The sequence below is a fragment of the Naegleria gruberi genome (genome assembly GCF_000004985.1).
Source record: "Naegleria gruberi genomic scaffold NAEGRscaffold_57, whole genome shotgun sequence".
NCBI classification, from domain to species: Eukaryota; Heterolobosea; class Eutetramitea; order Acrasida; family Naegleriidae; genus Naegleria; species Naegleria gruberi.
Window position 1 is genome coordinate 121,869 of NW_003163270.1, and position 21,604 is coordinate 143,472.

Here is a 21,604-nt window from a genome sequence, read left to right on the forward strand (position 1 = left end):
CAATTTATTTCTTAATATAATATTGAGAATCGGAAGAGTTTGCTGATGGCACTGGTGGATTATATGTTCTGGAAAAGAATGTTCCATCGACAGTGTTAATTACTTGTTGAAAGATTGTTCCCTGAGTGAGAACATTTTTCTTAGAAAGACATGAGAGGCAATACTCTAACATGTGATTTGGAATGTTTGGTTTTGGAGAGTGTTTGAATAGGTATTTGGTTAATTGTTTCTTTTTCAAATCAATTTTGGTGTCTTCCTGATTAAACCAATCAGTGTCTCCTTGAACAATGATTCTTCTTCTGGCCTGTGTTTCCAATTCAATTGATCCATCATCATGAGTTGTTGATTCCTTGTGGAGGAGTAATGATTGTTCCTCACTACTTCTTCCTCTACTTATCAATGTGGCATTATCCCCAGAACAGACTAAAATATATGAGGCACTATTGGTCCTACTTGTTCTGATATATTCCAGTGCGTCCTTGTACTTTTCACATTTTTCCATGACTTCTCTGAGAAGAAATTCAGTATTCCAAAATGCAAGAATGGTTCCAAACCAGCTTGCAACATCACCTAAAAATCCCTCCTCAACTGTTCTCAAGCTGTAGGAGAATGAGTAACTACTCCTTTGTGTGAATTGTGAAAATCTTAAACCATTAGAAACGCCAACCAGTGGTAAAAAGGTAGTTGTTTTGAATATTAATCTACCATCCTTAATAAAATCAATATCCACTGTCAATAATCTCAATATCTTGGCTAAATTGTGTTCATAATTACTATGTCTCAATTGAAAAACACCATCTTCATTAATTTCACTAAATGCCACACTGCTATTCACACCAAAATCATTATACGAAATATTAAACTGATAAATTAAATCATAAGTTAACCCATATCTATTTGTAATATCAGCAATTCCCCACATTTCTTGCTCCAAATCATCAGGTGTGTAAATTTGTGAAATAATATCAGTCATACTAGGTGCAAACGAATCAGAATCGTCTTGATATACATTTGTTAGATATTTTGCTAAAAGTTTCAATGGTTCAATCATATCCATCACAATATGTTTCCATCTCTTTTTAGCATCCATATTTAAATTAACAACATATTTAGGAATAGGTTTAAAATAATCAACATGTTGTAAATAGTCAACATTCGGCTGGTCTTGTTGATTGATATGTTCCTCTATTTCTTCTTTTTGTTTGTTTTTTAATGTCGCTTTAGATGATTGGTTTTGTTTTGTCTCAACTTGTTTTACCAGATGAATAGTTTCGTATTCTTCTTCATCTTGTTTAGTTTCGTTACTTGCTCGGAGTGGATCACTTGTTGTATGTAACGTTTCCGAATCATCATGATCTTCAGCAGAACCAACATTCATGAGTGGATGAGAGTTTGTTGTTTGTTCTTCCATTTTTTTGATTGTAATTTTCGTGTTTCCTGTCATTGGATACTTTCTAATCTAAAAACTTATTCGGACATTTTCCTCTCAAATGATTCGTCCAAAACAACAAAAAGAAACATATTTGAAATAATAACAAATTGAAAAACTCAAATTATTTGAAATGTTGTAAGTTTAATGAAGAGAAAAACCTTGTGAACCATATCGAATAGCTTTTCCAAATCTTTCTTTCATAATTTCCTTTGATTCATATGGTGGAATATCAATTCTATTGAGACATGTGTGAGCAACAGGTAAATGATCAGTCGACACATTTCTTAATAAACATAAAGTGAATGGAGGTGTCAATCCTTCAAATCCATCACTTGGTAAACATGATGTTCCTGTTGAAAATTGTAAAAGTTGAGCAATTTGTGTTTGCGAATATCCTTCAATCATTTCCCAGAAATATTGAACTGTTGGATGATCTGTATCAAATCCTCCTTCATATGAAATATTGTCCTTCCATTGGGAAATTGAAACTTCCCTACTACCACACAATAAAAGTTCCAATTCAGTCTCGCTAAATATAGTTAAAAATTCTGGAGGTAACACTTCGTAAATTCCTTCAAGCATTTTTTCGACTTGTGGTCGAACTGATTCTACCAGTTTCCATTTGGAATATGCCTCAACAAATTCATGTTTGTTTCCATCATTTACTTCAATTTCTGCTCCATTAAAACAAAGTTCGTAAACATTATTCTCACCAAAATCATTCAAATCGGCAGTGAAAGTCATTTCCATAATATTTTCAATATCCTCCAAGAGGAGAAGCTTTTTCAAGGAGAGGTACATGGTTGGATCGACGGCTTCCAAATCTTCAAACATGACAGGTTTTCCAGCCATAAGTTTGAAAATTACTTTTGTGAAATGAGTATCCATAATCTTGTTATCAGAAATTGCTTTACCTATCAACTTGCCAATGAATTGGAAATATTGTAAGTGATCTCCATTGACAGCTGAAGCAGGATTTGGATGGTAGGTGTTATTAGGACCTGTTTTGATGAAAAGTGCATTATTTGGATTGAGAATTTGTTGGGAAAGTAAATGATAAAATTCTCTTGTTACTCCACCAACATCAAATCCTTCTTCACCAGCAAAATATACAAACATTGGCCTCAATAAATCGGCACCTTTGAGGACTGAGAAGTTTTTACAAGCATCAAATACCAATTGGTCTCTTCTGACCATTACAACAGTTGGTTGTAATAATCCATCACCTTTGAGAGCTTTCAGCTTTTTGTAGAATAAGTCTTTTCTCGTTTCGTAATCCATCTCACGTTCATCGTCTGTATAAATACATGAAAATGATTCTACAGCTCCAATTGGAGTCATTGATAAGGTGGAAATGGCCTTCAGTCTCTCTTCAATAGTTTGGACAGTATTTGGAACAATGGAGAGTTCAAAATAGATATTTCTATCTGACAGATCTTGATTGTCTTTCACAAGTCTGACTTCATTATTCTTTGTAATGTAGTAAATATCCTCGATAATATCCACATCAGAGCCAAGACTTTCATCATCTTGTTGCTGTTTGAGATATTTAATTGTTTTTTCTATTTGATCGTCCAGAGTTTTGCACTCGTCCAAGTACTTGTGTTTTTGAAGATCTTCAATTACCTCAGCAACTTTAGTCACTGGATAGAAAAGGATATCAACCAAGTAATTGAATAATTCTTCATAGTTCATGTAGGCAGGACGTGAAGCTCCATTTTTCAAGTTCAATGAGAAAACAGAACTAATATCAATAAATTTGACAAACATTCCCGAGGAGAAGTATAGTTTCTTTGTCTTTGCATCTACTGAAAGATTAGAAGCATCCAATATAGTTTCCTGAGGAATTGTATGAACAAGAGTTATTTCATAAGTATCATAAAATTCAAATTGTCTCTTATCCTTATTCCAGCCAACAATATATGAAGAATCTTCATCTATTTCAAATATACAAAATTGAGTTATTCCAACTATTGGTGGATTAACCTTATTAGTTTCAGTATTGTAAGAATAAATATTTTGTGGTTGACTAATGTAAATATTTGAACCAACTTTGTAAAAGTAGTGTGAATACTCCCGACAACTATGAACTTTGATACATTCGAGAGATGAAATATCCCACATTCTCACTGTACAATCAGCACCTGAAGTATAGAGTATACCTTCAGAATGTTCATAAAACATATCTTCTACTTTTTTAACGTGTCCATTGAGTTTAGCAATTTTCTTTCCCGTTTTCAATTCATATACTGATATCGAGCTGTCATATCCAGAACAAAACAGGTAATCACTACTAACAGCCAAACATGTTATCCAATTTTCATTGGAATCAAATACTTGTTTACATGTTTGAGTTTCAATATCCCAAACACGAACAGTTCTATCATATGAACCAGAATATAATAAATTATTTTTCATATCAATCTTTAGGCAAGTGACAGCTTTCGTGTGTCCTTGGAACAATTTTATGCATTCTCCTGTTTCCTTGTCCCAGCAACAAATGTTTTTATCCAAAGAACTTGTCCATATGCGATTATTTTCAACCTTGATGCATGTAATTTTATAGAAATGTTTAAATTTCTTATAATCTTTCAATGATCTAGGTATCAATGGTTCTGTTCTTTTTTCCTTCCTCACAAAGGATCCAATAGAAGTCAATTGATATTCCTCATCCTCCAATGAATCATTACTAGTATCCTGCTGTACATTATCGAATGAAGTTCTCATCGTCGACGACTCTGATGACTGTGTTTTAGTACTATCCGATAAATTACTAGTGAATGCTCGCAGTGTTGCTGATGTGGTTGGTGTGAGTGTTGTTGGTTTGAAGAGTTTTAGAAGAAAATTCTTCTTTTGTCTCACTTCGGGTGATGATCCCTCCATCATTTCTGCAAAATCATTAAAAACTTGAATGTCTAATAGATTCAAGTAATTGTTTGATGATCAAAGATGATGATCATCATTAACAATGATATAAAATCACAAATATTCAACAACCACCATAATTGACAAGTTGATATTATTATTGTTGTGATGGGATATGTGTTATTACTTACCATCGCCAGTTTCATTTCTACCACTTGGTGATTGTCCCATCCTTCTTCAATCAAACACATACAGTGTAATATCTGTGTTATTGTTATTGTCTATTACTGATAAAGATTGTGTTCACCACCACTTGACGTTTTAAAAATCCCGAATGGTCCAGGAAGCTGCTGAGAGAATGAAAACAGTTGTCTGTTTTTTTTGAAAATAGGTTTAATGTGCTGCATTTTCCGTTGCTAATGTTAATGCAGCTTTTTTATCTCTTGATCGAATTGGATGGATTGAGGCTTTTGGAAAATTGTTTCTGAAGGTTTTGGAAATGAAGTTTGTTATCTCAAAATTGATGACTGACTTAATTGGAAGGATTGAGTGTAAAGAAATTCTCAATTTGAAATCAAGATTGGCTTGAGAGTACTCTAAAGAAGAATGATCATAATAATGTACATTGGCAGTGAATGCTGGAATGTTTTACAAAATCAAATTAAACGGTTTAGAACTCTGGACGACTTTCCAAATTAGCAATTAACTGCATTTAGCATTTGCAATAGTGATTGAGGGATATCCCTTGGTTGAATAATATTGAGCAAGATCTTGTTTACAACAACTGTGATAATATTCTAACTGATCACCAACCAATTGTAGAGTTCTTTCGATGAGATAGGTTTCTCTGAATTTGCAGGTAATTAAAGTATCAAACAATGTCAATATAATGGAGAATCAAACTCTTACACAGTTGTTACTGATACCATAGACTTCAAAACAACATTTTTGATTGAGTAAGTGCATGGGTAAGGTTTATAAACCAACAAGACACGTTTGAAATGCTGAGACACGTTTCTTCACTTAAGTTATTAAACAACACGTGTTTGGGATTTTGTGTTCCTTTTATTAATTATGATAAAAATAAAAATAGACAATTACCAAATTTCCAATACACAAAAAAAATGTCATCAAAAGTTTTACTCATCACCTTTATTGCCTTGATTTTTAGCATCACTCTATCAACACAACAGGGTTCCAATATCGGAAATGATGCCATTCACTTAACACAGATAAAATCGATAACACTTTACAAGAATGCATGGACAACAGCGAGAAGATCTCATCCAGTCCCACAATTAAAATGTATTAGCAAACCAGATAATTACGAACCTGATCAGGTTGAATGTAGTTATGAAGGTAATGGATGGAGGTGTAATGCCAAATTGCGATCAAATTATAAATTTGGTAAAATGAATGTTAATTGTGAAGGTTACAGATATTCGGGTGATGATCTTGTATTGAAGGGAAGTTGTGGATTAGAATATACATTGGAGTATAATCAAAAACCACAGTCAAATCAACAACAACAACACTACAGACATGAACCTATTCCTTCAAATCCTAGCTCTCTAGGATCCTTTTGGATTGTAATAATTGTACTGGTTGTTATTGGCTGTATTTGGTTGTCCAAACAAAATTCATCATCAACAATTCAAAGTAATAATCAACAACCTTATCCTTCCATGTATCCAGATGTAAACCCAAATTATAATCCAGATCTTCACCAAACATTCGTTCCTTCCAGTTCCTCATCCCAAACCTCATCCACTATTCCTACTTTTTTAGCAGGTGCAGCAGCCGGTTATGCAGCTTCATCTCTTTATAATTCACAAAGAAATAGTGGTGCTACTGGAGGAAATGGATCATATTTTGAGAGTTCTTCTAATGACAGAAATTATGGAAATCATTATTCAAATTATGAAAATCAAACCTATCACTCATACTCTCACCACGATGATGATGATGATACACGAGATCATACAGTTTATGGAATTTCTACAACTTCCAGGTAAAGATTTTCATTTAGCATGATTATTCTTCTCAATTGTCAATAAATCCACTTTGTAAATTCAAGAAAAAAATTTAAAAGTTTATTAATCGTATGAACCCGACGGGTTCGTCTTGATGATATTACGAATATTAAATAATAAATTCTTTCTTGTTGGGATTGCTTTGTTCATTTCTTGTAACTCTGTGGACACAAATACTTGGCTTGAACACCCTATGCTGGAACCCCGGGTAGTATAGGGTACGGTGACCCGACGTAAGTATTGCGGCAACACACTGTGGTCTCAGGGTCAACAGTGTAGTTACTGAGTGGTATGACATTTTTTTTGAGACGAAATTCAAGAAAAAAATGTAATTTAGTGAATTGTATTATTATTGAGCTTTTTCTTAATGACAGAATTTCCAAAATAAAGATCATTGCATTTTCCTACCATTAAGGTTAAGTTTATTTGAATCTCCGGCCACTGGTTATATAGATTTGTGGGTGATGATCTATTCTATTGCGTTGAATAAAGTCAATGACCTAAAAGGCAGCATTTCTGAGCAACATACCTCATCCTTTGGATGAAGAATATGTTGAGTGAGCTTCTACCCATTGGTTTATCAACGATTGTTTTATTGTTTCTTTTGGAGAAATATGCGTTTTGAAATCTCTTTGTCATTTCAATTTTGGATTTGATTTTGCAAATTTTTTGATGATCAGTCTTTCGTAAGAGGTGAACTGACTGTTCAAGAAAAAATGTCAGCAACACTAACAAACCTCTCACACGATGATCTGTTTAATATTCTCGATTTTATTTATCCCTTCTTTTCAGAATATGTCAAGGCAGTAGGAGGAAAACAATTCGAAGCTCAACATAAACGAGAATATTTAGCCAAGATAATTTTCGGAATTATGAAAGGAAATAATGAGAGGAAGGATTGGATTTTGGATTTTCGTGGTAAACACTCTAAAATTATGGGAATTAAACTTGTTTCCAATTTGAATTATAATGAATACTTTTACAAATCGCTCGACGATTCGAATGTTTATGTTCCTGCTTTATATTTGAGAAAGTTTTATGAGGATTTAGTTAAGGAAGTGAAGAATTGGTTACTCATTGCAAAGAATGGTCTTTTCTATGAAATTTTAATGCAAAGTCACATTCCAATAGTTCAACTTTTTTGGGAAAGTTTATTTCACATTATTTAGAGATACTCCTATTATTATGGGAAGTATGAAGTTTAAACAATATTACAATTTGGAATTGCCAATGATTCAGGATTATATTTTGGATAATATTATTGTGCATGTGATGAAGGCAGTGGAGGAACCAGTTTGGTTATTCGAAACTTTTGTTTTCAATGAAATTTCATCTAAAGATGCCCATAGTTTGGGATTCAAAAGTTATCTACGACATTACCAGTTAGAAGAAGGTGAAAAACACGAATTGTATCAGGATGTTTTGGTGGAAAAGAAAGATTGGACGAGTTTGGCAACTGACAATCATTGGGAAGGTTTCTTGATGTTTCTTTCGGATTGTTTTAACAGATATCCAACTATTTTAAGTGATTCCAAATATGTAGACTTTATCAATTCTCAATTTGAAAAAGATCTAGGAAGGATTTCAAAATTTACTACTGAGCTTGCCAAATTCCTTTACCTTGACAGAAATATTCCGATTAATCCTATAATTTCAAACAAGTTGTTTACTCTGTTATCATTCACACCAGTTTTTAAACAAATTCTAGAAAAGAAACTGAATGAATTAAGGATAACGACAAGGAAAGAAACTCGTTTCTTGCAAATCTCTTTTTAAGAGATTCACTACTTTCTTCCTCTATTTTAAATTTACAATTCGAAATAATTGACATGCATTTAGATTATATGGACGAATGTTTGGATAGTAAGGTGATTGATTCACACTTCTCAAAGTGCCCTGTAGTGACTTATTTCATAGAGGGTGCCCTAATGATGGAAGATTTAAGCGATCCATTGAAAAGTTCCATGATTGTTATTGAGTACATTGAGAAATTTAGGAAATTATTCGAAAGGTTCAATAGAAAAAATTTTGGTTATTCAATTTATAGAAATATCATAACATTGTTTTCAAATTTCACCCGCAGTGGTCTTACAGAAGATTCATATGAATGGCAGTAACGTTTTATAATCTTTACTGAACTATTCCAAAACCTGGTTTCAAATAAGATTGACGATTTACCCGAAACTGACCTATCTTTTATTTTCAGATATACCTCCAATGAAAAGATTATCACCTTCCTATTCGAACAACCACCACTATTCCATCAAATGTTAGCAAGATACATTCCAGATAGAATTAATGAAAATCTTTTGAAAATTATCGAGAAATATGTTGGCAATAACAATTCATATTATCAGAGGAATCAAATTGCAATATCCAATGATGAGAAAAATCTCAATGCTAAATCTACTACCACTTCTACTTTAAGATTATAAGAAACACATTCTCTTCTTAAGAATGTTGTTATAGGGTTGACTGATTAATGTTGTAATTTATACATAAGTTTGTTGACCATTTCCATTAGTAGGAGGAGTATAATAAGAAGGTTGTGGAGTAACATAGGTTGGTGGTGGTTGATTGACCATCATTGGTTGACCGTATTGTGGTTGATAAGGTTGTTGAGTCATCATTGGTTGACCATATGGTTGTTGTGGTGGATATGGTTGACCATAAGGTTGTTGTTGAGGTGGATAATAAACACCAGGTCCTGGATTTTGAATAACAACTGTAGTGACAGGTGGCATTGTTGGTTGAGCAGTGACAAGAGTAGAAGGCATTGTTGCTACTCCAATGGCAGCTGCTGCTTGTTGTTCTTGAGCTCTTCTCATCATCATAAGTCTTCTCTTTCTGGAAGCAGCACTAACAATAATGATAATTGCAATAAATATTATGAAACCTGGAATTCCAAATCCTAAACCATATCCTAAAGCATCATAATCTCCATAACTATTCGAAACACAAACATTGGAAGAACAAGTTTGGGAAGAAGAACAACATGCATAACTAGAAGCAATACATGTTGAATAACCAGATTTTCTACAACAAGTTTGTCCAGATAAGCAATAAACATAATTAGTGGAACCTGTTACTGAGCAACAAATACTATCTTGAACAGCTGACACTTGGCTTTCATTGAGAGATGAGAAAGAAAGTTCCCCCTTTAATGAATTATCACCATAAGTTGTCAAACGGGCAGAGATTTTGGCACCTGACACGAGGAGTAATAACACAACTAGTGAGCTGGCAATTTGGACCCATATTCTAATTTGCTCTTTGATTTGAGTTCTTTTCAAAGTTGGAGCACTCTTTTTGATGAAACTAATTACTTTTGGAAGAAGGTTGTTGTTGGTTGGATCTGGCTTTGAAGATGAAGGATGAAGTGCTTCGTTTTGATGAATATCGCACCTTGCTTGGTGGTGATGAATTACCTTCAACTTTACATTACAAAATTCATTGCATTGACATGAAATATAGTAGTAAAGTTGAGGAGTTCCTACTTCACACTTATTGAATTCCTTTCTTTCTGAGTAAATGTCTTTCAATTCATAAATCATATTGTCCTTCATAACTGCTCGGCATAAAGAAGCTTGCTCAGTCACTTCATGAACAGAGTGCACCTTCCATGGACGTTGTAAGTGGTTACAAATTCTATCGAACACATCTTGGTGCTCAATATTTGAGAGTAGTGGAGTATAACTCATTCTATTTTTTTTGCTTGTTGTTGATGAATTGTTCCTTATTGTTGTTTTGTGGTTCTATTGCAAGATATATGTGTTGGTGTGTTGTGTGGTGTTTGTTGTATCGTTAAGAATTTTTTTGATTGGTTGAACAATTGGCGCCATGTTTAATTTCCGTGTTTTGCCTTTTAGGAACAATAAAATTTGCTGTTTAAGAACAAAAAATTGCAAATTAAGATGGATTTCTAAATTGTTCACAAATATGTACTTTACTGTGCTGGATGTAATGGAAAATAATGCTACTCAAATTAAGATATTAGACTTCCTTAAAAGTCAAAAAGACTAAGACACAAATTACAGTTTCAAGCGAGGAGCAGGGGTAGAAATCTTACTTTTAATTTAGGGTTCATCAAAAAATTGCGAAATAATTGGGGTAAACAACATTATTTATTTATTTATTTCTTCTTTCGTGCTCTACTAGAGTTTCTCTTTACTGCTTCTTCAAATTGTGAATTCTTTGGTCCACGTTTTTGTTTCTATAGCGGTTCTTCTTGTTCCAATTCCTTCTCTTGTTAAGGCTATGGAATTATCGTTGCTGAGAAAGTCTTCTTCACTTTTTCTTTGTTATGATGGGGTGAAGTACAAAATAATTGTATCGTGCTGGTTGTTGTGGATTAATCTTCCTTTCTATTTACAAAAGTGTATAACCAATTACCATCTCTACTAAGGTAATATATCCTTTAGTAATTTCTTGATGGAAATAGCTCTTGGCATTCATGAAGCGAAGGTAAGGTGTTTTATTGTAGGTGCAGTGGAAACATTTGGGAGTGCCTGCTTTTGTTTTGGTAGAGGATTTGGTTCCTTGAGGTTTTTTTAAATATTTACAACAAAGAACACAGCAGAAGAGGTTTTCGAAAAGATAAGAACAGATTCGTGACAACAACTTACAACAGTTGGATGGAAAACGATGCATTCGGTCAACTCTGGGAGAAAGACTCACTGAATTATCTGAGATTATTGTGTGCCTCCTTTAGGTCTGATCCCCCAAGCTCTTTTCCATCTAATCGAGAGCGAACGGAACTTTTGAAGTGCTGTAGTGGCCAACTTCTCATTGGTTCTCAATACTATTAAGGATTTCCTTAAAAGTGAGAAAGGTTCCAAGAATGCTTAGTGTGGATCCATACACCGAATTGTTCAACAAATTCGAAGTTTATGGAGCTTTCCAATGGTTCGTAGTGATTCACAATATTCCAAGATCCAATCCTCATACAATAGAATACTTTGCAACTTACCTTTCAGAAAGGGTATGTTTTAAACAATTTGAAGCCAGCTCTTCAATCTTTTGTAGACGTTGAAGGTTGGAAACTTAATGTTCCCAATGGTTTTGCTAGACTAAAGAAAGGACTTTCATAAGGGTTACTACATTGTTGATAGAAAGAAACTAAAAAATAAATGGAGTTTCAGCTTATGATATTAAGAATTATATTGATTCCGTGGCTTCCCATAATGAATTCACAGAATGTGGCAGGAGAATTGCAAAAGTATTTTTCATTCCATCAGAGAAAAATTCAATTGCATACAAACTTTGCTAAGCCTTTTAAGCGATTGGAAATCATCACCAGAATTGATAAGTATGGTAGAAAAAGAATGCGGAAACCACACCATCGACAGATTTGCAACATCAGAGTAGGCAACGACAATCCAATTCAACTCTTGGTTAGAAAACGATGCGGTTCAAGAACTTTGGGAACAAAACTCAATCAATTATTGTGTTCCTCCAATAGGTCTGATACCACAAGCTCTATTTCACTTGATCCCATCAAAGGATATAGCAACATTCGTAGTTCCTTTTTGGCTAACAGCTTACTGATCTTGCTAAAGATATCTTTTGAACAGAGAAGTGTTCCGCTCCAATGGCTTATAACAGAGCATTACAACGAACTGCACAAACTATCAGGCAATCTTTAGTTCATGGCAGTCAAAGTGAATGGAATGCTCTCCTTTCAATGAGATTTCAGGCTTTATCTACTGCTCTTGCAGAATCCACAGTCAAAAAGTATTCTTTAACTTATTCAGAATTTTCTTATTTCTGTCTACTCCATTATTTTAAAACATTCAGAAATTAGAGCCCCACCCTCTTGCAGTTCACAAAAAGCTCTACAGGTTGAATAATTTGAAACCTACGTTAGATTTCTATTCAAATTTGGAAGGATGGATCCGTAAATTATTCCAATCAATTCTAGAATTCAAACAAGGTTTGAATAAGTTTTATTCACGAGCTGATATTGACACTTGATACTCCTTTTATCAGTTGGGTTTCTTTTGATCTTTCTGGTCACAAAACAGACCAAAATTTGACAGATGAAGAAACTCCTATTGAGGAAATAAGAAATACTGTCCAGTTTATAACCTTAGAAGATACATGGATTATGCCAGATCGTGAGATGAAAATTTTAAGGATTTGGCAATTATTGAATAAAGACTTGATGTTATTTGAAAAGATTTCAAAGTTGGCTCAATCTTCAGCTAATTATCAAAAGATTGATGTTTGATTTCTTGTGTTGTTTCAAAATAAAGAACTTTAAAACACAAAAAAGTTGTTTTGAGACAGCTGGTAATTGGGTGCCTAATTCAAAAGTGAGATTGAGATATCAACGTAGAATTGGCCTTGCTACTCATGGTTTAACTACTTCTATTATGAGAACTGATTAATTGTATATATAAATAGAAAAATGTCAATGCTGCTACTAGTTCAACTTTAAGATTATAAGAAACCGTTTCTCTTCTTAAGAATGTTGTTATCGGGTTGACTGATTAATGTTTAATTTATACATAAGTTTGTTGACCATTTCCATTGGTAGGAGGAGTATAATAAGAAGGTTGTGGAGTAACATAGGTTGGTGGTGGTTGATTGGCCATCATTGGTTGACCGTATTGTGGTTGATAAGGTTGTTGAGTCATCATTGGTTGACCATATGGTTGTTGTGGTGGATATTGTTGACCATAAGGTTGTTGTTGAGGTGGATAATAAACACCAGGTCCAGGATTTTGAATAACAACTGTAGTACCACCACTGACAGGTGGCATTGTTGGTTGAGCAGTGACAAGAGTAGAAGGCATTGTTGCTACTCCAACGGCAGCTGCTGCTTGTTGTTCTTGAGCTCTTCTCATCATCATAAGTCTTCTCTTTCTAGAAGCAGCACTAACAATAATGATAATTGCAATAAATATTATGAAACCTGGAATTCCAAATCCTAAACCATATCCTAAAGCATCATAATCTCCATAACTATTCGAAACGCAAACATTGGAAGAACAAGTTTGTGAAGAGGAACAACATGCATAACTAGAAGCAATACATGTTGAATAACCAGATTTTCTACAACAAGTTTGTCCAGATAAGCAATAAACATAATTAGTGGAACCTGTCACTGAGCAACAAATACTATCTTGAACAGCTGACACTTGGCTTTCATTGAGAGATGAGAAAGAAAGTTCCCCCTTTAATGAATTATCATCATAAGTTGTCAAACGGGCAGAGATTTTGGCACCTGACACGAGGAGTAATAACACAACTAGTGAGCTGGTAATTAGGACGAGAATTGATTTCATTTTTTTTAATGGGGAAAAGTAAGAAGGAATTTATTTTGTTGATATTTACAACATAATGTTGATGAACCTGAGAGCTGCCTTTCAACAACATTCGAATAGCACTATGGTGGAATAGAGATAGGAAGGTGAGGTGTCAATGTCAGCAGTATCTTTTGTTTGGTACTTTTTTAGACCCCAAGATTCGTTTAGGCTACGATACTTGCCAAAAATTATGTTGTATTACGTTTTCTCAAGCCTGTTTGTGTTTCACAAAAAATAATTAGCGATTAATTTGAAAACTATATTTGTATTGATGTGTTTTGAATTCGTCCAAAAAGTAGTGAGGTGTTGTGACATTAATTTCTACTTGTTGTTGCATAGAATTGTTTTTCAGTGTAGTTTTACACTCTAACTCTATCGATTCAATCAATTGATTGATCTACATACAACAGTGAAAGATTTTGACAATTCCTTACGATTATCTCTAAAATAATTATTGAACCAAAAACTTGTTTTATTGTTCTGGTATTAAAAATTGAACAAATGCTCAATACTATTGCTCAATTTCTTAGTCTTTTTTTGAATGTCTTGTGATATTCAGGGTGAGAGGATCTGTGACAGGGCTTTTTTATGATGACCAAACACTGTTAAGTTGACAAGCAAACATCTTTAGTAAACTATTTTTAACAGATATTCAGTTCTCAAAACCATAACATTTAAACTTTTTCAATTTTTACGAATTCAATAAGGAAAACAAATTCGAATAGAATTTCAATTCGTTCTAAAAATCTTTGTCATTAAGTTCACTATTCACATGTCCAGCACCATGAACTTGATTCCAAAAATCATTAAAAAAAATGCTTAAAATCAGTTCTACTACTGCCTTCACGACTCGCTCACCAACAATCAAACAACAATTGCAAAAACAAATCTTTTCCGATGATATTTGCTTTGAAATTTTATCATTTCTTGATTTTAAATTTATTCTAACGAATTGTTGTTTAATTTCTCATCAGTGGGAGAATGTCATCAATGTACAATCTAATTTATCAGTCATTTTCAATAATCAAAAAGTGACGAATGAATTTATTGATAAATTAATGAAAAATAGTTATTTGAAACGTTTCGTTTCGTTGAAAACTAGAGAAAGAAGCTTTTTGCATGATCGAGAAAAAGTTTTGAAACTTGTTGGAATGATGCAGAATTTGAAATCACTCTCCATTGTTGGTAATGGATTAGTGGATGAACATTTGAAAGAAATTAGTGAAATGAAAGGTTTAACTTTACTCGATGTGAGTGAGAATAAGTTTGGAAAGGAAGGTGCGGAAAAAATTAGTGGAATGGTTGGATTGACCACATTGAATATTAATGATAATTATATACTTGATGAAGGGGCTAAATTCATTGGAACGATGAAACAATTGACCTTGTTGAAAATGAAATATTGTGAAATTAGAGAAGAAGGTGCGAGAGCAATAAGTGAATTGAAAAATTTAACATTTCTCAATCTGCATGGTAATTTTATAGGTGATAAAGGAGCCAGCTATATAAGTGAAATGGTCAATCTGACACATCTCAATGTTGGTAGCACCCAATTGACAGCTGAAGGGGCAAGACATGTTAGTGGACTCAAAAATCTGAAATCTCTATTGATTCATACCAATCAAATTGGACATCAAGGAGCAAAGTGGATTAGTACAATGAAAGATCTGGAAGGGTTGACTTCACTTGATGTTAGTGGAAACTCCATTCTTGATCAAGGAGTACAATATTTGAGTGAAATGTCAAATCTGACACATTTAGATATTGGAAGTAATCATGTTGGAGTTAAAGGAATTGAATCAATTATTGGAATGAAAGGATTAATCTCGCTAAATGTCAGTAGTAATGATTTGGGATCATCAGGAGCAAAGTTAATCAGTGGAATGTCAAATTTAACCTCACTAAACATTTCAGCCAATCGACTATTAGGTGAAGGAGCTAAATTTATTGGAGAAATGCATAACGTAACAATATTAGTTATCAGAAACAATGATATTGGTGATGAAGGAGCCAAATTCATTTGTAAAATGAAACAATTGAAATCTCTCAATGCTGTGTATAATAGAATATCTTCGAAAGGATTTGAATCAATAAGTGAAATGAAACAATTAACATCACTTGATATTGGTTACAACAGTATTGACTCAAAAGGAGCTAAATCTGTTCGCAAATTGAAAAATTTGACTTCTCTCAATGTCAGAAGTAATATGATAGATGATGAAGGATTGAAAGCTATTGGTCAACTCAAAATTCCTTATCTAACCACTGGATATCAACAAGCAAAACAATCCAATAATTAACTAAAATGTATGAATGCGAATAAACTTGGGCTTTCACATGTTGTTGTTATCAATTAGAAACCAAGAAAAATGTTTAAAAATATTTCTCCCCCTGGTGGGTTGAATATCGACCTGCAGATTAACAGTCTGACGCTCTACCGACTGAGCTAAGGGGGATACATTCAGCAATAAAAAATATTTATAATATTCGATGGAAAAAACTGTTTCTTTCCATTTTTGGAATTAACAGCCAAAGAGGTAAATATAATCAATTCGGTTTATCAATTAATAAAACAAAAAATCTGATTTCCTTCATTGCATTGTAATCATTGCCCTTCTCAGACCAATCAAAATTTGTCCAACCCATGCACAAACTCCTTGAGTATTACAACTTTCGAATAATATGACTGAATTTCTTAGCTCATTCCCAAAATCTCATTCACCTCTTATTCATCAAAAACACATCCACAATCCATACAATAACCAAAACTCACTCATCAATATCTTCAAGTTCATTCCTTTAATCTTCTATCTGTCTTCCATTATCTAAAACCAATTACACCTTCTAATTTTCATCATCTATGTAACCCAACAAGAAGTAAACTAATCACCTTGGGTAATCAAATTGCTGGGGGAACCTGTCAAATTCTGAGTCAACTAAACTTCATTTGAACCTTTTAGAGGTTGCAGTAAATCGGTTTTTCATTGCAATTCGAAACAAAAAAAAATGAGAGAAAGTGGCGTAGTAAGTATTTGCATCTTGTGAAAACAATCTCACAAACTGTCTTTCTCATTACCCAAATGGTTTCTAATATACTTTCGAATAATAACAATATCGTTTTGTGATGATCATTATTAATAGGCTTATCTTCTTTGGTTAGGTTGTTGTATTGGATTCTTCGGTTTGCACCGTTTCTATTTGGACTCTGTCATTTTGGGTGTCATCTGGTTCTGTACTGCTGGTTTGTTCGGCTTTGGTCAATTGATTGATCTTAGTAAGTAATCTTATTTCTAATATATGATGATTTAACCATTATCTATTACTCACACTAACACACATTCCAACTTTCTCTGTTACGAAAATCAACTTTCGAATAACAATTTAATTCTAAAGTCCTCATCCCAGGTATGGTCGATGAATGTAACCGTAAATATGGTACTCCACAAGTTACCACTGCTGTTACCAACGTAACAACTTATCAAACTCAACCACAAGTCCAACAACCATACGTCCCACCACAACAAGCATATTATCCACCACAACAAGGTTATGTTCCTCCACAACAAGGATATGCTCAACAACCTGCTGTTAATGTTTATGTTCAACAATAAATATTATTAAATAATTTTAATTATGATGATGAAATATTGTTTTGTTTCGAATAGTGCTAAAGAAGACTAATGGATTGTGAAGAAAAGTTAAGAAGGGTGATGATGGATCCATCAGAATATACAATAAAAAATGATGTTAAGAAGGAGAGCAGAAGATGAGTTGCAACTCTCAGCAACCATCATCAAGGTTGAAAATCTCCAAACAGATCCCAAGTAAGTTTATTGCTTTATTCGAAAGTTGCCAACAACCCACATCAACAGCTCTGTCTATGCCATCCTAACTTTCAATCAGGTCCAAAAGAAAGTTTCAACAGCCGACAAAAACCTCGAAGGAAAGAATAGTTACGAATGGTCTGACAATAACAATGTGCTCTTCAAGGAAATTCCAGAATTTTGCAATGAAAGACTCAAAATTGAAGTGAGGGATAAACAATCGGATAAGTTAATGTAAGGATTTTATGGATCTCAACTTATCTAATCAAATTGATTTATTTCATTACTATATTATTAATTGATATGATTTTAATGTCGTGCAATGATCATCATCATCAGGAATTAATTTATTATTTTAATTGATGATGATCAAATTTATTTCCGAATGATCGATCAATTGAATGTAATATTAATAATAATAATACTATGTATTGATAATGATGAAAATGGATATATATTGGAAAATTAGAGGAATGACCACAACCTCACTTGAATCATTACCAAAGAATTTGGAAATTACACGTAAACTCAAACTCTACGATACCAAGAATGCAGTTGTTCACTTGAGGATGAAAGCAATTGGATTTGGAGTTGAGCAACGTTTGTTTGAGGTTCACTCTAAAATAATGCCCTTCCTCAGATCTATTCACACACCAACTGATGCCATGAGAAATGTTGTCATTATTCCAATGACAATGGAGAATTTCTTTGGATTGGAGCCAGCTATTGAGGCATTGAAGAAGATTAGAGAGAGAAGTTCTCCAGTGGCTACTCATGCTCTCTTTCCAGTCTTGTTGATTTTCCCTGGAAAGTATTTAGTGAGAGAGACCATTAAATTGACAGCTGCTTTGAATGGTTTGGTAATTTTTGGAATTACTGACAGTAAAGATAGTAGAGTTGAAATTATTCCATACAAGAAGAGTGAACCAATATTTGATTTATCAGTTGATGTGAATATTATTCACATGCATGGGTTGACTTTTGAGGCAGATAGTTTGTGTGTTAAGGCAATTAATCCAACAACTAAATTGGAAGCCTACTCGTGTGATTTATCAAAGATTTGGCCACCTAATAGTAGTGTTGCTGATATTGTAAATTATGAATTCTTTGGAGAGGAAAATATGGACGAAGAAGAAGGTTTCTACTAGTAATATAAAAATTGTAATTGTATTACATGTCATTTCTTAACATTTTTATCTTGATCCAGTTAACTTTGTAAACCATTCAATAGAAGTCAATTAGACCTTCAAGTGTCAGAAGAAGATCAATAGTAATCAAACTTAGTTCCAACTTCCTTAATTTACAATTTTCAAACTTTAAAAAAATGCTTTCAAACAACCTTCCCTCCACAGATGTCTCCACTCAATCAGTAGCAGCAGCAACAACAACTCTTCCGAATGGTTATTCTCGGGAGTGGCCAATCATCGTTGAAAATTTACAGAAAATTGCAAATAGAGAAAAAGTGTTTGGATCGATTGCAGCTTGGATTGAATTTGTAAAGGATTTGGATCAGAAAATTGTTGATGATTGTATGAATAATAATCGTGATGATGACGATGATGGTAGTGTTCAAGAAGTTTCCAGATCAACTGATTATCACTTTAGAAATTTATCATTCCTTTATAAAAAGATGAATATTTCGGACAAGAAGGAAGCAAAAGAACATTCATTGATGAGTGAGAAGGAATTTATGGAAAAGGTTGTTCCAAAGATTGCTCAGTGGATTTTGGATTTGGAAAGAGAGTTTCCAAGTGGAAAAATTCCAGTCTTGATGATGAATGCATCTGGTGTTGTGAGATTGACCAAGAGACAGATCAGGTCGATTATGAGTTGTGCATTTTGTTGTTTATTCAGAGAAAGAGGAGATGTATCAAAGAAAAATATGGGTGTTTTCGAGTTTGGATTATTCTGGAGTGTTGCTTCACAAAATTTCCTAATGTCATTATTTCACTATTTTGAGAGGATGTATAAATTAGACAATGATAGCTCAACAAGCAGTTCTTTGGATGAAATAATTTTATTTGAAAGGAAGGTTTTAAAGAACAATTATAGGCGATTCATAGAAGAGGAAATTTGCAAGAGTCAACAAAAGATGTGCCCTTTATTATTCAAACAAGGAAAGATTCAAGATAATCTTAATCACTTGATGGTTGATTTTGCAAATTGTATGATTGGTGGACATGTGCTCGGTGGTGCAGTTGCACAAGAAGAGATTTTATTTGTTGAATGTCCAGAGCTTTTTGCATCCATTTTAATTTGCCCTCAAATGCAAGTTCATGAAACTATTAAGTTCACAGGATTTGAGAGATATTCAAATTTGAAAGGATACATTAAGAGTATGACTTATGAGACCTATCTAGACAATCAACCAGTAATCGAGAACGTAAGAAAGAATCAACTAATTGCTATGGATGCTCTGCAAGGAGTGGGAATTTTCCAATTCCAAAAAGAATTCATTCTTAGAGAAATATTCAAAACCACCTGTGCTTTCACATCAAAAGAGAATGATTTCCTCAAAGATTCATCATCTGATTTACCAACATTAGAAAACGAACCTATTGCAAGTGGATTCTGGGGCTGTGGAATGTTTGGAGGTGATAAGCAATTGAAAACAATCATTCAATGGTTGAGTGCTACTTTATGTAATAGACCTTCTCTAACTATTCATCTCTTTTCACCTGAGGATGAGAAAATTGAACAAGATTTCAACACAAAAATACTTCCATTAATTGTGGAGAAGGAGTTAAGTCTTGGTCAAGTTGCAGATGCATTACTCAACACTTACCAATCAGTTAGAAAAACAACATCTTTTTCAATTTTTGAATTTCTTCATCAAAACTTCAAATAAAATCCAGAACTTGACTAATTTCAAATAGTAATCCTGTCAACTAAATCAATAAAACTAATTTACCAAATGGTATTAACAAAACCAAAGCACTTTAAAAAAGAAAACAAGTGCAGAATGTTTCTTGATATTAAAACACAAAATTACAACCGCCCCACGTGGGGCTCGAACCCACGACCGTTGGATTAAAAGTCCAACGCTCTACCGACTGAGCTAGCAGGGCTGCTCATCAAAAATATCAAAGAAATTTACAAATAATACCCCATCCCTTTAGAGCTCCTAGGAGCCAAATTCCAAAGTTCATGATGAAAACCAACAGTAAAAAAATGAAAACAAGGCTAGATAGATTAAATCTTATTCGTTGGTCTGATGAGGCAGAACGATTTGAGGGTTTGTTATTCTCCAAACAATGGTTTGCAAATAATTATTAAAGATCTTATAAAATTTACAAAAAAATCAATTATTGAAATTCTTGATTCCGATTTGCCGATCCCAACCAAAGAGGAGAGAAATTGGATTGGTGGTTGTTTTAAAAGAACCATACCTGCAAAGATATGTTCCTATCGATCAATAAGAGTTCTACAACAACGAGAACAGAATGCCTCTTCTTCTCCTCATCATAGACAATTAATTGATGATTATTTATTCAAAATTGCAAAAGAAATTATTGATGATTCAACGGAAATGATTGGATTAATAGATGAAATATTAAAGAGGGATTTATTGGATGATGAGGATCGTTTATATTATTGCCACCTTAAAGGAGATTACTACAAAATGTTGTTTGCTATTGATGGGGAACAAGACAAGTGGAAGTTGTTGTATTGTCAGAGTTTTGAGGATGGTAGAGATTCGTTGGAGAAGGTATCTCCTCTTAATGTTATTGGATTGAGGACGTCTCTTGCTGCCTCTGTATTCTACTATGAAGTGATGAATGATCAGGAAAAAGCAGTTGAAATTGCAAAATCAGCATTCAACGCTGCTGTTCCTTTATTTGATGAATTGGATGAGGAAGTTACCAGTGAAATTTTGATGTTACTGCAAATGTTGAGGGATAACTTGACGCTGTGGACTTTTTCAGAAGAGCCAGATGAAGAAGATTAAGGTTCTAAAGAACATTGTATGCTGGTAAGAGTATTGTATTTACTTGAATGACAGAGTATTAATTTACATGCCATTTGGAAAAATTATGTAATGTTGTTGGAAGTATTAAGGGATGTATGCACACAACAGCAGGAATAATATTCACGATTAGATTATCTAGCATGCAGAGCTCTATTGCATTGTTAAATTGT

At 33.5% G+C, this 21,604-nt stretch overlaps 11 protein-coding genes and 1 non-coding gene across 12 annotated transcripts; 7 read left to right on the forward strand and 5 right to left on the reverse strand.

Moving 5' to 3' along the window:
• Nucleotides 1-4: 4 nt before the first annotated feature.
• NAEGRDRAFT_72944 (uncharacterized protein) lies at nucleotides 5-1,411 on the reverse strand (the record flags this gene model as incomplete). Its single annotated transcript, XM_002671973.1, has 1 exon — nucleotides 5-1,411. One exon carries the CDS (start codon nucleotides 1,409-1,411, stop codon nucleotides 5-7), a length of 1,407 nt encoding a protein of 468 aa, XP_002672019.1.
• A 144-nt stretch (nucleotides 1,412-1,555) lies between these two features.
• Nucleotides 1,556-4,654, reverse strand: NAEGRDRAFT_81351 (HECT domain-containing ubiquitin ligase). The gene is made up of 2 exons (XM_002671974.1): nucleotides 4,489-4,654; nucleotides 1,556-4,347 (listed from the first exon to the last, which is right to left on the reverse strand). The coding sequence occupies exons 1-2, from the start codon at nucleotides 4,526-4,528 to the stop codon at nucleotides 1,574-1,576; spliced, it is 2,814 nt and encodes a 937-aa protein (XP_002672020.1). The 5' UTR covers nucleotides 4,529-4,654; the 3' UTR covers nucleotides 1,556-1,573.
• A 767-nt stretch (nucleotides 4,655-5,421) lies between these two features.
• NAEGRDRAFT_72946 (uncharacterized protein) lies at nucleotides 5,422-6,312 on the forward strand (the record flags this gene model as incomplete). Its single annotated transcript, XM_002671897.1, has 1 exon — nucleotides 5,422-6,312. The coding sequence occupies one exon, from the start codon at nucleotides 5,422-5,424 to the stop codon at nucleotides 6,310-6,312; it is 891 nt and encodes a 296-aa protein (XP_002671943.1).
• Nucleotides 6,313-7,046: 734 nt separating this feature from the next.
• On the forward strand, nucleotides 7,047-7,499 carry NAEGRDRAFT_72947 (uncharacterized protein; the record flags this gene model as incomplete). The annotated part of the gene is made up of 1 exon (XM_002671898.1): nucleotides 7,047-7,499. One exon carries the CDS (start codon nucleotides 7,047-7,049, stop codon nucleotides 7,497-7,499), a length of 453 nt encoding a protein of 150 aa, XP_002671944.1.
• A 1,323-nt stretch (nucleotides 7,500-8,822) lies between these two features.
• On the reverse strand, nucleotides 8,823-10,031 carry NAEGRDRAFT_52539 (uncharacterized protein; the record flags this gene model as incomplete). Its single annotated transcript, XM_002671975.1, has 1 exon — nucleotides 8,823-10,031. One exon carries the CDS (start codon nucleotides 10,029-10,031, stop codon nucleotides 8,823-8,825), a length of 1,209 nt encoding a protein of 402 aa, XP_002672021.1.
• Nucleotides 10,032-12,815: 2,784 nt separating this feature from the next.
• NAEGRDRAFT_59314 (uncharacterized protein) lies at nucleotides 12,816-13,619 on the reverse strand (the record flags this gene model as incomplete). The annotated part of the gene is made up of 1 exon (XM_002671976.1): nucleotides 12,816-13,619. One exon carries the CDS (start codon nucleotides 13,617-13,619, stop codon nucleotides 12,834-12,836), a length of 786 nt encoding a protein of 261 aa, XP_002672022.1. The 3' UTR covers nucleotides 12,816-12,833.
• Nucleotides 13,620-14,794: 1,175 nt separating this feature from the next.
• NAEGRDRAFT_52541 (uncharacterized protein) lies at nucleotides 14,795-15,940 on the forward strand (the record flags this gene model as incomplete). The annotated part of the gene is made up of 1 exon (XM_002671899.1): nucleotides 14,795-15,940. The coding sequence occupies one exon, from the start codon at nucleotides 14,795-14,797 to the stop codon at nucleotides 15,938-15,940; it is 1,146 nt and encodes a 381-aa protein (XP_002671945.1).
• Nucleotides 15,941-16,635: 695 nt separating this feature from the next.
• NAEGRDRAFT_81353 (uncharacterized protein) lies at nucleotides 16,636-17,275 on the forward strand. Its single transcript, XM_002671900.1, has 3 exons — nucleotides 16,636-16,664; nucleotides 16,782-16,914; nucleotides 17,034-17,275. Exons 1-3 carry the CDS (start codon nucleotides 16,647-16,649, stop codon nucleotides 17,249-17,251), a joined length of 369 nt encoding a protein of 122 aa, XP_002671946.1. The 5' UTR covers nucleotides 16,636-16,646; the 3' UTR covers nucleotides 17,252-17,275.
• A 106-nt stretch (nucleotides 17,276-17,381) lies between these two features.
• NAEGRDRAFT_72952 (uncharacterized protein) lies at nucleotides 17,382-18,612 on the forward strand (the record flags this gene model as incomplete). Its single annotated transcript, XM_002671901.1, has 3 exons — nucleotides 17,382-17,464; nucleotides 17,513-17,698; nucleotides 17,934-18,612. 3 exons carry the CDS (start codon nucleotides 17,382-17,384, stop codon nucleotides 18,610-18,612), a joined length of 948 nt encoding a protein of 315 aa, XP_002671947.1.
• Nucleotides 18,613-18,788: 176 nt separating this feature from the next.
• Nucleotides 18,789-20,334, forward strand: NAEGRDRAFT_81354 (poly (ADP-ribose) glycohydrolase; the record flags this gene model as incomplete). Its single annotated transcript, XM_002671902.1, has 1 exon — nucleotides 18,789-20,334. The coding sequence occupies one exon, from the start codon at nucleotides 18,789-18,791 to the stop codon at nucleotides 20,310-20,312; it is 1,524 nt and encodes a 507-aa protein (XP_002671948.1). The 3' UTR covers nucleotides 20,313-20,334.
• Nucleotides 20,335-20,459: 125 nt separating this feature from the next.
• NAEGRDRAFT_t622 lies at nucleotides 20,460-20,532 on the reverse strand. The gene has a single exon. It is a non-coding gene; the product is annotated as a tRNA-Lys (tRNA).
• A 146-nt stretch (nucleotides 20,533-20,678) lies between these two features.
• NAEGRDRAFT_52543 (uncharacterized protein) lies at nucleotides 20,679-21,413 on the forward strand (the record flags this gene model as incomplete). The annotated part of the gene is made up of 1 exon (XM_002671903.1): nucleotides 20,679-21,413. One exon carries the CDS (start codon nucleotides 20,679-20,681, stop codon nucleotides 21,411-21,413), a length of 735 nt encoding a protein of 244 aa, XP_002671949.1.
• Nucleotides 21,414-21,604: the final 191 nt, after the last annotated feature.

Bases quoted from the DNA above. Each gene is read 5' to 3' on its own strand.
- NAEGRDRAFT_81351 (XM_002671974.1), bottom strand. From the start codon at position 4,528: ATGGGACAATCACCAAGTGGTAGAAATGAAACTGGCGATG. The intron at 4,348-4,488 runs GTAAGTAATAAC...TGAATCTATTAG, and splicing joins TAGAAATGAAACTGGCGATG to ACATTCAAGTTTTTAATGAT.
- NAEGRDRAFT_81353 (XM_002671900.1), top strand. The intron at 16,915-17,033 runs GTAAGTAATCTT...TTAATTCTAAAG, and splicing joins TGGTCAATTGATTGATCTTA to TCCTCATCCCAGGTATGGTC.